At 37.2% G+C, this 18,711-nt stretch overlaps 1 protein-coding gene across 1 annotated transcript in view; it reads left to right on the forward strand.

Annotated features, from left to right (window-relative positions):
* The window catches only part of INPP4B (inositol polyphosphate-4-phosphatase type II B), a 241,014-nt gene extending 225,436 nt beyond the window's left edge, over window positions 1–15,578 (forward strand). Inside the window, 1 exon segment of the mRNA XM_072334549.1 lies at window positions 14,196–15,578. Within this exon segment, the coding sequence (XP_072190650.1) occupies window positions 14,196–14,370 (175 nt within the window). The 3' untranslated portion in view covers window positions 14,371–15,578.
* The last annotated feature ends 3,133 nt before the right edge of the window (window positions 15,579–18,711 follow it).

Raw genomic sequence — 18,711 nt, forward strand, 5'->3', positions numbered from 1 at the left:
CTATAATCCATAGAAATAGGAAGACTGGGGGAGGTAAAGGGTGGGGAGGAAGCCACCACTCCCTGCAACAAGGGGAGAGATTCCAACACGCTAGTTAGATTTCAGTTAATGAAATAGATCCGCCTTTCTGTGGTACTCCAAAGCTTCACTTGTCCTCGTAGAAAAGATTTCACAGTACTGTGATATGAGGAGTATCTCTATTCTTTTTTGAATCAGTTATTTGTAGTCTGTTTTATTTGTTGCAGAAAATAGCACATGGGAGAGATTACTTTGATAACTTTGGAATTATTACCAACATCTGTAATTTTCATATGAATACCATTATAGACAGGACTAAATTAAGCTTGCTGTTACAGTTAGCTCAGTGAAGGAGTCTGGGATCCAGTTTGTATCTCTTGTTAGGAGGGCTAGTTTTATTTTGTATTTTTTCATGGTTCATAGATTTTCTTGTGGAGTGGGCATCTGGGGCCCAACTGCAGCTTTTCCATGTCTATAAGGAATTTTCTCTTTCTGCTCCTCTCATCATAAGGATTTCAGATTTACAAGGAGCTTCAAACCCATGCTACAGCCTACCTGTTTGACAGTGTCTCTGCGACTTATCTGTGAGACACTGGTGAGAACTGCCTATTCCTAACAGTGGTGAGAACGTAATCAGCTTTGAGGTTTCTTATCCCTTCTCTGACTTAATCTGACCTCAGCCAACATGCCCAAAGGCAGCTGCAATCCTTCCCCTCACACCAAGCACCAACATGTGACCTTTGCTTCTGTAGCAAGAATCTAAAAAGGCAGCAGTTAATTATTACCAGGAGCAAAATGGTGACCTACACCTTGTTTTGTTTTTAAATACAACATCTTCCAGTCAGCAGTCAGATGTAAAGAAACTTGTTCAGATTATTTAAAAAGAATGGATTAAGGAGCAATCTGGTCATGTATATACAAGAAAGATCTTGTCTTAAGATCATCTGATGACCAGTTTACGTTTGGATTAAGCCGGCAGGTCCAATGGAAATATATCATCCCTGTCAAAACCATATTTTGCTTCATATGCGTTTTGCAAAAATCACTGCTTCGAGTTGTTGATTTTTATTTAAATCCGTTTGTAACTCATTTGTAACTGTTGACAGTGGAACATCTGCAGAATACAAAGTAATCAGCAACAGAAAGGTTTGTTGAGCAACTTGTACTGCACCATCTTCTCTTGTTGCAACAGGCATAAGATGGGAATGTCCAAATATCCACAATAGGTGGTTGTGCAGTTTTTATCATAATGTATGTCAGGCAGGAAATGAAAATCAATGCTTTTAGGCTGGGTTGATTGGCAGTTTTTGTTTGTTTGTTTGTTGTTGCTGCTATTATGCACTTAGTTTAATCAAGAATGAAAGGATCTGTTTTCCAAGATTGCTTCATGTAATAACATGGCAATTACATAGAACACAAAAATAGATAAACTGACACTATGTCAAAAGCATCTTCTGCTGGTTTGAAATGATCAAAGCTTCATCACAGTGCATTTAAAAATGAAGGACTACCATAACAATTCAGTCTCAGCAATCCATGAATTGATTCTGGAATTCTAGAAGAGACTATTTTGATTAAGTTGGTTATAACAGTTTTAAATACTTATTTGGGAGGTTTTTAAAGTCTTTGACATGTTCAGTGCTTGCCGTTTCACATTTTCTTGTAATCAGAATGCACTTAGAGTACGCTTTATACTACTTCCATATTATTACGTTTGTGTTGATAGATATCTGTAAGCTTTCTTCTGTCTAGTTTTAAGAGTTTAAAACCAAAAAGATGTAATGCAGATTTGTTTCCTGAGGGATGTGTGACACTTCCTAATGCCTTATTCTTTCCGGTATGTAATATATTCTCAACTGCTGACCCATTTAGCTAATGCTAGTGTGGCAAGATAGATTAAAAACAAATAAGTTTTTTTTTGGTTGAAGAGGACTGAAATCACCTTTTCATGGTGCTTAAGTTAATTCTGCATACAGCAGAGTTTAGCTTCCTAAATATGGTGGTCTGTACGGTACAGAATGTAACACATACCCACAGTCATTCGAAGAAAACATAGGAAGCAGTGCATTTTATTTTGTCTCAATTTTCTGCATTATTATATGACAATATATTTTCAAACATGACTTAGAAACTTTACATCTTGTACATCCAAGAAACAATTTTTTGAAGACTTCTTTGTTTCTGTCACTGTGGTTTCTGATTGTTTTGCATGCCTTGTCTGGCAATTAAAACTTAGCTAGCAGACATTGTGTTGAGTGGCCCTGCAACTTTACCATTTTCAGGTGCAAATGCTTGTTCTTAGATGAAGGTTTTGCTGAAGTAGAAGTGCTGGGAAAATTCAGTCTCTTCATACTGTGATGTGATGTAGCAATTGTTCTTAGCACTGAAACACCAAGAAAATAAGGAAACTTGCATATACAGAGCAGTTTTTAACTCAGAGATTTTTCTCATTTTCAGACGACAGGTATTTGTTAGTAAGAGGGTGCTGAGCAAACACACAGCACAGCAGTCCGTAATGATATTTGTAGTCTTAGCTGATTTTTTTGAAATTACTTTGTGACAGTTGTACCTGATATTCTGTTTTCAGTCCCAAAGGCAATCATTCTTTCTGCTGTCAGAAAGAATCATCATCTGCATCGTCTGTGCAACACAACTGGGATAACAGAATTCATTTCAGTCTCGATTTAAGTTTAATTTCAAGGTAAAACTTGAAATTAGGTGATAATGAAGTCAACATTTTGATTCTCTCCTGCATGCTTATGCTGTGCACAGACACTGTACAGGTATTTCTGAGGCACAGGACTGGTGATCTCTTAAGCACCTTAAGAACTGAAATTTTCTGCTTTAACCTCTTGTCACAGTTAATAGAGTGGCATTCAATGTTTGGAATTCAACTATGTGAATAGCTGTGAATGAGATCTACCTAGATTTAAAAAAAAAAAAAAAAAAAAAGCAGAATAAAAACATTGTGACTAATGTAATAATTCTAGGAAATGATGAGTTAGGCAGAGAGCAACCCTCTGAGCAGAGAATTATTGAACCAATTAAAAGCATCTAGAAAACAAATCTCACACAGGTGTTGTACAATCCCAGATGTGCAGCCCAGTGGATGCTATGATGATAACTGCCACCATCTCCTTTACATTGTTTGCATTTGGTAATGAGTGCCTTTTCTAAAATACTGGCTTGTGTTACACATGTACTTAATGACACACAACTTCCCCCAGAATAAACTGACATAGCTCTAGCAAGGTCAAAAGAACACTACCAATACTAGCTAGAAGTAGACCCTCAGGGCAAGGTCTCTGTTGGTCCATCCTATCTCCTCTCCAAGCAGCAGTACAGGCCATACCACAGGAACAGAGGGATATGCAGACCTTCATGGTGGTGTGATCAGTTTTCCTGGGCAAGTCTGTTCTCCACAAGTGGTCTGTGCAATTAGTTAAACTGAAAAGCATCCTTTTATCACGCGTTTAACTTTTCATAGACATGGTACAAACCAAATTTGGACTTCAGTTGTGTGGCAGTACCTAGCCAGATGGAATAAGGAGTCCACACTCAAGAACTCAAAGACCTGTTCCCAGACAGGACCAAAACTATTACAGTGGGCTTCTTTATACAAATGCTACCACTTTTTTCCCATTGCACTTCAAAATGCACTAAGCATCCAATTTCCTTTGTAAATGATGCAGTGTATTACCACAATAGCTACTTTTGAAGTAATCAGCAACTTGAAACACAGATGTTAAAACTAATGGAACTAAATGGACCCCATCTGAATTGTAATCCTTGAATAGAGCAGTGGTTTTAGTCATTTTTTATTATAAAGTTTATTAAATGAATTATGTATTGCAGTGGAGAGGAAAAGTCAAATGATCTTTTAGAGCAAAAATAAAAACTTTAAACTTGCTATCCATACTTCATTGGCTGTGGAATGCTAAAAGAGAAATAGTCTTGTTGGAGAGCTTAATGATCTGTACCGCATTGTAACATAGCCCAAAACAGTTAATTGCTTGCTCATAAATCTTTTTCTTTTATTCACACTACAGAAAAAAAGTCTAGATTCTCCTCTCAGAATAGTCTGTAGTCAAGTGAGCTTGAAAGCCTATGCTTTTAGGCATCAAGATCAACATAATTTGTGGTGTTGGAAAGGAAATCTGAGGTTTCCATCATTCATTTTGGGAGTTTTGCAGTGGTAGCCTTGTGTATGGGCTGGAGATACAAAAGCTAAGTGGGCAGTTAGCCAGTCTTTTACAAAGGTCTTTGAACTCTGAAAACGCTCACAACCCAGCTGTTTCTGCTGTAAAACTACATGTAACTATGATATGAATATCCAGGTTAAGAATTTTAAGTCCTCAGTACACACGTTGGTGGATGGGTAACTACCTCACCTGGGGACTCTGGCTCATCTTGGTGTCGCTCTATGCATGTATGGGAAGCCTGGGCTGCGAAGTCTGGTAGCGAAGTACTTGGTATTGCAAGTCAGGGAGTACACGATATGCTGTCTTTTCAAGGATTTATGTCAGCGCACGGTGTAGTTATCCTTCAAAGTAATTGAAAGTAAAACAGAGTGAGGAGGGCACAAAAAAAAAAAAAAAAAAAAAAAAAAAAAAAAAAAAAAAAACAACCATGAGAATTTGTTCTGGCATCAGCAAACTACCCATTGTGTTTTAAATATATATCAAGCACGAGGCACTAAAGCATTTATTGTGGGCTCAGGGAAAGCAGGAAAGTTACTTTAGTGGTGCCTTTTTTTTTTTAATTGCTGTTTAACTGGCATCCAGTGCACTATTCAGGCTGCTTCCTTTGTTTGTCTGCTTACTTCCTATGATAAAAAACCTATTTCGTGCTTTGCTATTCTGGGGGTAAAGGTCCTCCTTTTCTTCTTCTTTCTTTTTTTTTTTTTTCCCCCACTTCTTTTTTCTTCAAGTTTCCTTGTTTATATAGACGGCAATAGCAATGAACTTAAAATACTGTTATCCCAAATTGCTCCTCGTATGCGTTGGGTGCCAACTTTAAAATTCTACAGCACTCCCAGACACAAAGGTACTGTAGCTTAAATCATTTGTTTTAACACTCTGAATTCTGCATATACTTACAGTTTTTAAGTAGATAAATCTATCAAACTTCTTTTTTCAAAATGTATTCAGTGTTTCAGTGAGTGATGTTCTCATTTTCTTACTAAGGTGATTTGATGTGTTTACTTTTGAAAGCATCATAGCTAGTGTTCCTTAGAAAAAATATGCAGCTAATCATTTGAAGGCAAGAGAGAGGGGAGAAATCTTTGCAAATAAAGTATCTCTTCTTTAGGGAAACTAATGTTTGGTGGCTTACTCCTCCCTTGCCCTCAGGTTGTCTGTTACTTCTTCAGTTGTTAATTATCCTGAGCGCAAGAGAACACTATAGAACCAATTGAAAACTGTCATTTTTTCCACTGAAATTTCCATTAGATGAGAATAATTTCATCTCAGCTTAGATTATCATGTTTAAAAAATTTTACAGTGTTCTGCATGTATTTCATTTCTAATAACCATACTTGGGAAAACATCATTTACTATTTTATGCAGCAGAATACTCTGTGTTGATATACGGGCTTCTCTGACATGTGCAATTGCTGGCCTGCACTCACATGCCTTTAGCTTTCTTTGTATCATCTTATCTACTGCCCTTAAATATTCAGGCAAAGAACAAGAACAGGTTAGAGCATTTTTGCTAATTGCCTGCTTTAACCATCTTGTAACAGAGTAAGAAGGATGTCATTAATCTAGTGCTACATAAACCATGCAAAAGCCAACCCTGCCCCTGTGCATATTGATAACAAGCGGTGCCTGTAGCTAGTCAGCAATAATTTCTAAAAATTACTCTTTTTGTTTAATTGCAACTTTTGTGTTTTAATGACTGCATTTAAGCCCTCAGTAGCAGTGCATTAATAACACGTTGCAGAATTCAATTTTAACTAACATGGAATGAAATACTAATAAAATAAAATGAGCATCATTCCAGCACGCTTCACATGTGTCAGCTGTGTTCTGGTAAGATCATCTGGAAGCTGATTTAGCTTTTGGTAAAGGTTAATTGAGAGTAAAAATGTGTATATTTTTAAAGACTCTAGTGTATCTGTCCGTATATGTATTTGTTCGTGACAGAAGATTATTTAAGCGGTTTGTAAGTCTTGGTGTCTGCTTTGTTCTCACCAGCACAGTGAATACATGCTATAGAGGGAGTTTGGTCAGTTAGTGGAAGCCTTTAAGTGCTGTGTGGCAGACACTGGTACAATCCTAAGGCAAGGGGAGCAGCAACCTACTCAGACCAGAGGGCTGCACTTTTCCTTGGTTCTGTAACCATGAGCAGGCACCTGAGAGGCCTGTGAGAGCTAGCACAGCCTTCAGAGGTCAGGAAGGACACGGTGTTTCCAAGAAATTCGTGTGGGTCATGTTCTAAGTGCTCTGAAGAGCTTTAGTATTTATTATGCATTAAAAGGGAAGCAGAATTCCTTAAGGCATGCCCTTGTAATGTGTGTTTAGGGAAATGAAGTGTTTCTAATTAGCAGCCCACTTGCTTTTTGTCTGCAGTGAAGGTTTCTGTTTAACCACCTCACCTGTGGCTCACAGTTATTCAGGGCAAATTCTTGAAAACCACAGCCAGAAACACAGGCAGTACCTGGGTTAATGTCTCTCAGACCTAAGTAGATGGGAACTGCATTCACATGAACAGAGTATAAAACAGGAGATGCTGGAATTGCCTCCAGCACAATCTCATGCAGTGCAAGGCTTTAGGAACACAAGATATTTTAAATGACAGAGTTTATCTGGAAAATTGGTGCAGTGTTTATCTAAAGTGGGAGTATCATGAGATGGTGTCTCACTGAACTGTTTCTTAAACTGTTTCGCTTCCAGCCTACAAAATAACCAGTTTACACAACAGTGGAAAAAATGCACTGGAGACTAGAGATAACTATGTACTATTTCAGGGAGGGAAGATTTATACCTTCCCACTCACTTACGTTTTCCTTCCTGGGGAAGAAGGGAGGAAATGCTCAAATAGCACCACTGGTTTGCTGCTTCATCATAATAGAATGGTCTTACATGATAGGTGAATAAGTTCTCTTGGGAAAATACGATCTATAGTACAAAAGAAAAATTAATTCAACATGTTTGATCAGAACAAGATGTAAACTGACTTTTTTGGTTTGTTTTTTTTTGTTTGTTTGTTTGTTTGTTTTGTTTTGTTGGTTTTTTTTCTATCTGTCAGTGACTTACCTCAAAATGAAGTGATACTTCCAGGGTGACTAACTTCCTCTTCGTTCAGGAAGTCCTGAATGTAGTTTGTTGAGCATACCTTGACAGCTGCATCTTTGATCTTTGGCAAACTGTGAATTACTGTGGCTGCACTGAGCTGAGCCATGTCCTTGATTTCATTCTAACAGTAAGGAAAGGCAGCGTTACTGCAAAGGGGAAGATATTTGCCCTTGTCTGATAATTGATTTATTTACCACCTGCTGCTAGCAGAGGCTTAAGAGAACAAGTAGTAAATACACTGCTTCTTTTTGCTATTGTTATCAGAAATTTTTAAAGGTCATTTTTCATTGAAATTATATAAATTTCAATGAAATTTATATATAATTCAATTCAATTTATATATAATTCAATTCAATTATATATCTAATTGAAATCATATAAATATGAAGCAAAAACTGATCGAGTTTTCATCTCTTCACTCTCCCCTTCAATGCAGTGCTATTTTTGCTTTGAAAATAATGCTCTATGCTAACGCTAACTTTTTGATATGAGGATGAATTAAGCTGAAAGAGTCTGTTTGAAACTTACTGAGAAACCTGCAGCAGTACTCATCATGAAAAATTTTTTACAAGGATGTGCATAGTACCAACAAACAAAGAGAAAAGACTTCTAAAGTCTTTCCTGTGATTGTTTCATCCCTTAGAAGATGGTATGAATTGCTGTCACTAATCAGAAGCAGTGACATTCCCCTTTATTTGCATATCAATCTGAAATTGCATGTGTAAAACACTAAGAATATTCAAATTTACAGCTATTGATGTTCAACACTTTCCTCAGTTGAAGTGATCTGAGTTCCAAATGCAACATAAAATAATTGATCCTTGCCTTACACTAGCATTTCTCTTTGACCTTAATTCTATCATTCTACCCATAAATTTGAGCATTTATAAATTAGTTTCTGATTTTAGTGCCATTCTTCATGAATGGCTATTCAGTTGTCCAGCATGTCTCTTCTGCTTCTTAAATTAGCGTTGCCACTTTTCTTCACCACAGGGAAAAAAGGCTAGAAAATCTTTGCCAAAAGATTAGAGATGATTCATGAAAATTTTTCATTATCAACATGAAGTATTTAAGATCCTATTAGTCATGTGTGAGAGAGGATTGATCACAGGTTTATGTATCACAGTGTTCTTTGAGCTAAATGTATAATCACATCCTTGGTAGAATTCACTTACTGTGACGTAAACATACTGGAAAAAATTGTGACTCAATAGCCAATAATACCAGTGCCATAGCTTTTTGGAAGGGAAGCATCTTTATATTCAAAACTTATTTTAAGAATATCATCATTGTCATCACTTCCCACTTTGTCAGATCACTCTGAAACCCGAAAGTTGATTTGTGAGTTGGTTGTGATTGGTTTTGGTTGGCTTTTTGTTTCTTTTTGTTTGCTTTGTTCCTGCACTAAGGTATAAATTGCATTTGTATTTTGTTTGAACATCAGATTGAATTTCGAACACTGTGAGAGAAATTCCTCAGGAAAGACTCTGGAAATTTATTCTGAGGATTTTGCTTGTACATAATCCTGATACTTTATAGAAGAGGGTCTAGGAAGATTATTAGAATCATATTTTGGGAGGGGATAAAAAGAGAAACTTTTGTAGAATTGATGTGTAATACTGCACACCAGTATTGGTAGTGTTTGAACACAGCAAATCTTCTACTTGAAGTATAATAATATTATAAAATTGTGTTTCAAAAACCACCCAGGTGTCTTGACAGGTAAAGAAGCTCTCCTGTGAACAATTTCGGTTCTGAAACTAATCTCTCCCAAGATACCAGCTTGGCTGTGCAGGACTTGTAGCCTCTGTCCATATCTGCAAATTACAGACCACTGGGAAATGTTTGTAGCACCTGATCTTAGTTACTTTATACTGTCACATTATTAAATGTTTCTTGGCACAATTCTGGACAGCAGAGACTAGCCTTCTCCTAGGCAGTTTTGAGGATGGCACAACCAAAGGACAGTTCCCGCATGACAGGCAGTGGTAGGTGATTTCTTTTGTCAGGGAAGGGAAAACCGACAATTGAAAGTGAACTTGGTTTTGCTGTTCAACTTCAGTCATATGGAACTGCTGAGGGCAGGTTTAAAGTGCTGATGAAATTCATCAGTATACTTAGATATGAGGCTGCTATTCTGTTTCAGTATTGCCAGTAGTTTTGAATCTGAGTAGTGACTGTGATCACCTAAGTGGCAAAAAATTGATTTCTAGCATTTTTTACTTTATTGGATGCCATCTAGATTTGAGGAGAATTTAAGGTATTGACAAGAAAAATTGTCATTGAGAAGAATATTGATGTAGAAAACATTTCTGGTGGTTCCCTTCCTACATATTCCATTTAAAATGGTGCAGAAACAGGTTTTGTTCTTTGACAGATTGTAGGAGGTTTGTGCCAACTGTATCTCTCATCATAAAGAGATTTTGCCCAATATTCCTTTACCTGTTCTAAGTGAGTTCTGCTAATTCAGCAATCCTCTTGGACAGTGCTCAGATCTATTTGTTTACTTCTCAATCACATTTTATTATTTCAGATGTTGTGGTGATATCTTGATTATGGCCGGGGGATGCTCATGAGGATCCCATCTTCCCCCTTTGAGAAAGTTCAGACTGCCTTCCTAGAGCTGTAGTGCTGTACATGGAAACTATTGATCTTTTCCTTAATACAGCTGGAGCATTGCAGTGAACCATGGTAACACAAATAATGCAGAAATTAGGTAGCTTTTACTCCAACAACTTATTATTAAAATATTATTATTTTAAAAATAAATTAAAAAAAAAATAAAAAGCAAGCAGACAGTGTTCTGTTTAAAAATCTTGAGAGAGGTTTGAAAAACTCTTGAGAGAAGCTCCTTTAAAGTTCAGAATTGTGATAGCCTGAAGAAGAGGAAGTAAGTTAGCAAAACTGTATAAGATTGAGAACTGCTAGCAATCAGTTCTATTTGAAGAAATGTCTTTGCTGCTATTGTTGGAAGGGATTGAAAAGAAGCATCTCGCTTTTGCTATTTTTCTAAGTCAGCACTGGCGTTTGACAAAAAGAGCCCAGAAGGCCGAGAAACTGCTTGCTTCAGTCTGTTTGAAGGGAAAAAAAAAAAAAAAAAAAAAAAAAAAAAAAAAGGGCAAATTCCCCAAAGTATTTGTGCTATTAGGCATGAATTCAGACTGAAGTCTCTGCAAGCATTTGTGGGAATGCTTGTGTTGTTAGGAGGCTGCATAGCCATCTTACCTGAAGCACAGCTTTAGGAAAATTTAGCATTTCTAGTATCATTAACAGCAGGATCTGGGTAAGTTCTACCAGGAGAAGCAAAGCTGAAAAGTATTAAAATGTCTCAGCCAAAAACACTGTGCAGGGATGGCCAAGCACTGTGATTGGTAATGAGGAACTGCAGTGTGCCCTCATATGTGTGCTTGACTTTAAAGGAATCCTCAGAGGCTTCTTTTTTTTTTTTTCCTCACACCATTTTCATTGTCTCAATTTGCTTGCAGCTTCAATTTATCATCTGAATTAAAAGGCAATAGAAAATACTGCTGTTTTGCTCTGTATCGTTTGACAGGCATGCAGTATTATCCCAATAGGAGTTTAAGATGATAAAACAACAACTGAGAAAGAAAGCAGATTGAAATGGTTATATCATCATTAAACTTAGAGCACCCTCGGCTGCCACGGTGTTATTTGTGCTTTGCTAAAGAACTCAAACAGTTTTCAAAGTAAATGAATAAAAATTATGCACTAAATTAGAGAGGTGTTCATGACCCCAGATGTTATAGATTTAGAAGCTTTCACTGGTTCTCTTAAAGTGAGGTTTGTACGTGCAATACAAACTTAATTTTTTTGAAGCCTTCTACCTTTCCATTTTGTGTAACTTCTGAGCTCTTAGAGTATGTTTTGTGGTGGAGAGACCATCTAAAGCTATTGGCTATACTGTCACAACATAATAGTCAGATATAGTTCTGCTCTGGTTGTGTTGTGTCAATCAGAAGGCAAAGAAATCCAGCTGGAATAGCACCAAATGGATGCATGCTTTTCAATGCAGTAAAACTTGCACCAGATTTTGGTTGGCTGGGTTAAGCGGTGCTGTCATAATACGGGCAGCCTAGTGGAGGAGCCTTCTTTGTTTCTCTTCATAGAATCACTGAATTGCAGGAGTTGGAAGGGACCTGTTGAGATCACCACCCCTGTTAAAGCAGGTTCCCTCCAGAAGGTCACACAGGTAGGCGTCCAGGCAGCTCTTTAATATCTCCAGAAAAGGAGATTCCACAACCTGTCTCAGCAACCTGTTCCAATGCTCCATCACAGTTGCTCCCTTGACAGTGGAGTTCTTCCTTCCATTAGCATGGAACTTCCTGTGTTTCAGTTTCTGCACATCACCCCTTGTTCTCATCACCAGAAAGAGTAACCCTCAGTAACTTGACTCCTGCACTTGAGATACTTCAGTCACTGTGGAGAATGCTTCAAGATTTGCTAGGTGTTGCTGCAGTGCATTGAGAAGTATTAGCGGTGCTTAGCAAACCACCTGTTCATGTTGAAATATTCTTCTTAAACTAAAAGCATGTTTAGGTATTCCTCTCAGCCTTGTTCTTAGGTAGCTAATAATGGAATTGAATCCCCTTGCTCTATTTTGAGGATGTCTTGTCAAATCATGCATAGAATAATGTGACTAATTTGTAGAACAGAAGTCCCTATGCATCAGCTGTTCACAGCAGTTTTCCTGGGGGTAAGGACTTACTGTGTTGAAAGACACTGATCATTCTTTTTCAGCATGTCAAAGAACAAATGTACTGTAGGGTTTTCTACTAAAAAGAAGAAGAAGTAAAAAAAGAACAAATGGCTTTTGTCTGTATTTCCATTATAACTGCATAAATCTCACTGGTGCTAATGGGAGTTTTAGAAGCATAGATGAAAGACTGTCACACTGTCAATGAGATATGGAGTAAAACAGAGCAGGACACTCTACAGAAGCAGGAGGGTTGCATCCCCGTAGGGGCACCCTGCAAGCGTCTAGCTCAGCCTGCTTAGAATGAACTTTCAGCATGCAAAACTAATACTCTCCAGAAAGAAGTGCTTAACCAGTGGCAAATTCAGTGGATTGCAAACTTGCTCAATACTGAGCTGTGCTGCTGCCCAGATGGACTCAGAGAAAAGGGAGTTGAGTCTCTGCATCAGCTCTGCCATAAGCACACATGAAGTTTGTGATGGAAGACATCCAAAAGAACAGTTCAAAAGCACCAAAGATATGAAACTGAGGAGGAATTGATGAGGCTGTGTGCCGAGCTGTGTACTTAAACCAGGATACTCACCTCAAAGAGTTGGGAAAGGGAGGAGGAAGAGTGTTAAAAGGTTGAGGAGGCCAACTTGGAGGATTCCTGTAGAGATTAAGAAAGGCAAAAGGAAAAATAGCAAAGAGCATGTTTTCAGAAGTACGTAGAAACACACAGTGAAGCAGAAAATTAGTGAGGAGAAATATACTGAGTTGTCATGGCTGATCACAGATAACAATGTTATCATTGTGAGCAGAAGGGGAAGGAAGTTCTGAGGGGTGGACCCTAAGAGAAAAGCGTTAACTAGAGAGGTCTGATACAGAACACAATTATTTATTTCAATGTAAGCCACAGTACTGAGGAAGTCAGCAAAACATAACTTTGCTTCTCTAAAGAACTGTGTGAATTCTATCCAAATTAAAAACACCAGACATGCTGGCACCTGTAATTGCCTAGATACTACTCAAACATTTGGAGGTTTAATTTTTATATCTTATTTCACTGATTAAAATAGTATGGGCTGTCTTATTTAGTGGTGTAGTATACAGATGGAAGACTCAAAGCTAAGAAATAAATGAATAGCTTATACTTAAAGGCTTCTCTGAAAGGAAAAATATGTAAGGAATGGTTTCGATCAGCGCATTTCCCAGGATACCACCTCTAGACGCAGTTCTTGTACCTCCTTTGCTATCCTAGCTCTACATACTCAATGTGGCTTTTAAAAGTGCAAGTCAGAAAGGCTGCTACTATTTTACTTCCTATTTTTATGAGGTTGTGTGATACTACCTTTACTGGCCTGTAGTGTCTCATTGGTCTCATTGATGTTGATATGTGTATAATTCTACTTGTCTAGAAGATAGTCAGGTTACAATAGAAAAGATGGGGTGACTTGAAAGTATCCCTGCTGCTCTGATAGGAAAGCAGCTGTGCAGCCTGCAGAGACTGAGCAGAACTTCAACTGTAAGCAGCTTAGTTCCTCAGTGGGTCCACTGAACAAGGTACAAGGTAGATTTCTGAGGGTAATGCAGGTGTGAGCCCTTAAATAAAAACAAATGCCATTGACTTCAAAGCTGAGGTACCAGCACTGATTAATTTTTTAAGAAATCGATTTACCATCAACTAAAATTATTTTTGAATAGTTGTAATTCTTTCAAAAAGGAGCACGTGGCCTTTCTGTTTTTGCCTATATATTTCTTAGTCAGTGGTAGAGCAGGACTGAAAAACCTGTGAAAACCATGGAGACATTATTTTGTCAATTCTGTGTTGTGACATTTGTGATCTTTTTTCTTTGCTTCCTTAGCTGTTTTTTTTACTTTGTTATTTCACTTCTGTTCAGTGTGTGTGTTCATTGTAATGGTGGTATAGTTCATCTCATAAGTTATGTAATGTTAAGTGAACACTACCCTAAGGCACTTAGGAGGCCTAAAGAGATGCTAGCCATCTAGCCATCATGCTTCCCTTGTCAGTTGCAGAAAGTACTAAGTCTATGCAAGCGCTTGGCATAAATGATTTTCATCAGAATGGCCATGTAGTTTCGCTTTGTTGTCAAAATGCCTACATGTTGGCTTTCTTTGCTGTTTAAATGCTGTTCTATTTGTTCCTAACTTCCCCTATTTAACAGCAGACAAACCCAGGGAGCACTGAATGACTCGGATGATCCCGAAACAGGCTGTCTAACTGATAACAAGCCAACTTCTCGACACTTCTATCCTGTCGCCTTGCTGCTTGTCAGCTCACACTTGCTGGTCGTGTGGCTTATTTTAAGTCTTGCTTTGCTATTAGCCAAATATCAATAAACTGCACTTGTGTTCCTTTCTTTTCTACAAACAACAACAAACTACTTTAGAAAAAATAAATTATGCTGTAATATTTCTACAGTTTCAGACCTTAAGGAATCATCTTCAAGATACAAATGTCTGAAATGTCCAATGTTTTCATTAATTTTTCTGAACTCTTAAGAAGTATACTATGCATTGAGTGAATTGATTTGCTCTTTCTGTTCATGGTAAAGCTTTCCCACTGTAATTAGCTCAAAGAAAGCCCACTTACAATGCTGTCACTGTGTATACAAAAGATGTGGAATCCTGAATGCTTGAACCCCTTTTTCCAGAGTAACTCGTCTAACAAAATGAAAAATGGATTTGCACAATACAGACTGACCCCCCAGACAAATTTTACAGGGCGGTGGTTTGTAAGACTTGCTTTCATTGTGTTATTTTCATTGATATTATTAGCTGATCAGATCTTATTTGTTCAAGAAATGATTCTTTCTTTGCTACAACTAACCTTTTTCTGTCAAGTAACTAAGTGGAATATAGTAAGTTCTGTTTTGTAGTTAGATTAACCTGATTGTTATTGTTGCTTTGGTTGCATTTGCTTTGAAGACTCTTTTATATTCTTTTTTAAAAAGTCTGGTTTATGTCTTGATGCACCACTTTGGCACTTGTGACTTTTGTACTGTATGTGAACAAACATCCTTCCTTTATAAAGCAGAGAGTTGGATTGGGCTGTTTGAAAAGCCATTCTCTCTTTTTTTTCATTGCAAAGCTGAACACTGGGGAAATGATGCAGAGATGAAACTTTCCATCAGAAATCTATAGGGCCAGACTTCATAAAATGCCTTATTCCTAGAATCCGCATTTTTATGGCAACTTGTAATCTCACATATATAGTAAGCAATCTGAAAAATAATAATAATAATAATAATATATAATGTTTAAAAGACAAATATATTTCTGGAATTAGAATGAAATGTATCATTATTTTATTTTTATTTTTTATTTTTTTTAACTAAACTTTAAACCTCAAGGGCAAATATATGAGGGGGGAAGAAATCTAATCACCTATTTCTGAGGGCAATAACTGTACTGGGCCTGGCCTTAGATTTAATTCTGTAAGATGTATCATCACTTGTGGAAAACAAAAATGTAGAGTTGAATCTTTGTTATTTTTACTTCAACTGCTGCTGAAACTCTGCAATGAACAAATAAAGCATATTTATTTATTTTGTGTTTCATGAAGTTGTACTTTTTCCCCCCTTTCACTAGAGAAGGATGCCGCATAGAGAATGTACTGAAGAATGTCAAATGCAGAAAGTATGCATTCAACATGATACAGCTGATGGCTTTCCCAAAGTACTACAGACCTCCAGAAGGGACATATGGAAAAACTGACACCTAAGTTTAACAAAAATGTAATCAGGAACATATACCATGCTAATTAGTGAATATAAAAAGTGCTGTTTATGACTTAATAATTTGGAATGTGTAACCAGTTGAGGTGTTATTTTATGAGGTTTAACATTTTAAAAGTAACAACGGTTAGTCATCATGAAATAAAATACTGGTGATTTAGATATTCTCAAAACCAAATACATTCAACTTATCTTTGTGAACTTGAAGCTCAGCATGACTCATCAACAAGTGGGAATTAGGTCTTGGGGCAGCTTGATAGAAGATTAAAAAGGGAAATGTCATTTGCAATAGGAACTGATGTTATCAGTCTGGAGGGGAACATTCTGACTCTGAACCAAAGCCTGAGATGTGAATTAAGGGATCTCTTCCTGCCAGAAATGATGTTTTCTGGTACTGGCAAAGCACTGAGGTCATGATCAGTAATAATTAAATCCTCCATGGATTTTTTCATGAAAGACGCAACTCTGAATACCTAGGCTAAATACAATGTTGGTTATTACGTTTGTCTTCTTTATTATAAGCATGGGAACTTCACAGTATATTTTTAGTAATTACTACCTGTAATTTTGGTAATTGAGTTCTGGTTTGTTGCAGTTCATTTGGATGTATCTTTCTTGGCTTTCTGTACCTGAGCCAAATACAAACTTGTTTTACTTAATCTTGCACATAAATCACACTGGAATCAGAGGGATTAGTTCTTCAAGTAAGCCAACTTATATCTAACCCGCCATGTTCCTGTTCACAGTAAAACCTTAAATCTAAATTTTCCTCAGTGATAGGTAAAATGACTTGTATATATGGGCATTAATGTATTGTTTGCCTATAGAAATGTGTTTTTACAAAGTCTGAGAGAAATGTTATGATTACAGTAACCTCTTGTATTAGGACTAGTTAGCTTTTGCAGCTGATTTATATGAAATTTGCAATGCTGCATGTAGATGCTGTAGGATAAAGAACAACTACAAGCTTTAAAAGTGAATGTTAATGCATCTGCCAGCTTGTGTTAGTCTTGAAATGTGTCTTGCAAAGAATGTGTTTTCTAATTTTCTCTATCTAATTTTCTCTATTTATTGCATTCTTCTGCCTCCCCCCTCATCCCCCCCCCCCCCCCCCCCTCCCCTGAGAAATACAGAGAGAGAGATACAGTTAACTCCGAGAGAAATACAGTTAACAAAATGCAGGTGTCCACTGGTTACAAACCTTAGTGTGATGTGTTTGTTTTAAGAAAAAAGTATCTAGAGCAGAAGTGTAAGGATTCTACCCAAATTAAACTGCACTGGGAATTTGAGTATTGGTAGGAAATTGTAGTTGCGATGGATAAAGTGGTAAATGTCTGTTTGCTTCTATAGAAGTCCAAGAAATCTTGATGCATAGTGAATTACAGTTTGGTCTTTCACATCTGTTAAGACCTGTTACTGGGTCTGGTATTGGTACAGTACTGGTAACTGTACTAGTAAAAAAATACTTGCTTAAGCACCTGATTGTGCACACTCTATTTGGTAGGTCATGTAAAAATTATCTATTGTGAATAGAATTAAACCCCTCTTGTACATTTTCAAGATGAGGCTTTGGAACATGTAGAAATACGTCAGGATGGGGTCTTCATTCCAAAGCAGTGACTTCAGTGAAGCCAAGAATTCACCTACACAACATATTTTCCTAATTGGAACATTTTTTCTAAGTGAAGTAGATCCTTCAAAAAGGACTTCTGTGCAGTTGTTGTCTATTCATATTAAGTCTCTGTTAGAATATTGTTTCATGAATGACTTCTGACTATGACAATGCTATGACTTTTCCTGTCATGTACCAGTGGGCTCTACTCGGTGCATGGGTCGATGTGTGGATAAAATTGTGTGCATTTAAATATTACACAGCCGGTCTGCACAAAATTTTTATCTGCAGGTTTATGAAGCATAAATATTCCTAGGAAAGTACTGTTCTGTCAGTCTGACTTCTACTCTATACCTCACTTCATTCCTGCTGTGTTTATTGCTAACAGAAACATTACATATACAGCAGAGAAAAATCAGTAACTTCTTTAGGCACCTCTGAAATAATCCCAGTGATACACAGTACAAATGATGGCCTTCCTAAAGTGATTCTGAAACTGCCTGTGAAATTCTAGGCAAAGACAGTATTCACTTGTGGGTACTCTTGTTTCTTATGTTTATCTCAGCCCTGTGGGAATTCTGTTGAATTCAAAATATGAAGAACTATAGATTTCTTTTTTATTAAGAAAACAGTCTTTCAAGATCTTGCCTCAGCATTTAATCTCGCTAGAGTTCTAAATTGTTTTGACTATAATGTTACCTTTATATTTAAAATGTTTTCATCAGTGAAGCCAACAACCTGACACATTGCAGTTCTTTTTATTCTAACAGGTACACACAGCAAGCTTCACTGGGCTTGGGCCATTACAGAAGAGAAGGTTGGGTTTTGTTTTGAATGAGGCTGAACTTTTTCATGCCTGTGTTTTCATTGGAATGTCTTTTTGTAGGTCACTAAGACTATTTTAAAACCTGACACAATTCCAAGTGTCCTGGAAGAGCTTTATTGCTTCTGTTCTGAAGGAGGCTCAACCGTTTCTTTGTTTTGTCATTGCCTGCCATGTGTCTGCAGCATTTTAGTCAGTCAGTCTGTCTCATCAAAACAGAGTTGTCAGTTAATCATGGATTCACAACTTGTGTTTTTCTGGTTTCTCTTCATAAAGAAACAAAGATCTTCTTGCTGCAGGTTGACAGTTTAATTGAAGTATATTCACTCTGTAGAGAAGACATTTTAAGTCATGTCTGTCTTTTGAATGCCCAACAGAGAAGCTGAATCATCCCAAGGTTCACCTTACCTGAATCCTTGTATATCACTGAATTACACAGGAGCAGAATTCAGCAAATAAATTTTCATTAGAAAGCTGCACCTTTTGCACAGAGTTAAGGGAAACATGTT

This window comes from Excalfactoria chinensis, chromosome 4 (genome assembly GCF_039878825.1).
Source record: "Excalfactoria chinensis isolate bCotChi1 chromosome 4, bCotChi1.hap2, whole genome shotgun sequence".
NCBI lineage: Eukaryota > Metazoa > Chordata > Aves > Galliformes > Phasianidae > Excalfactoria > Excalfactoria chinensis.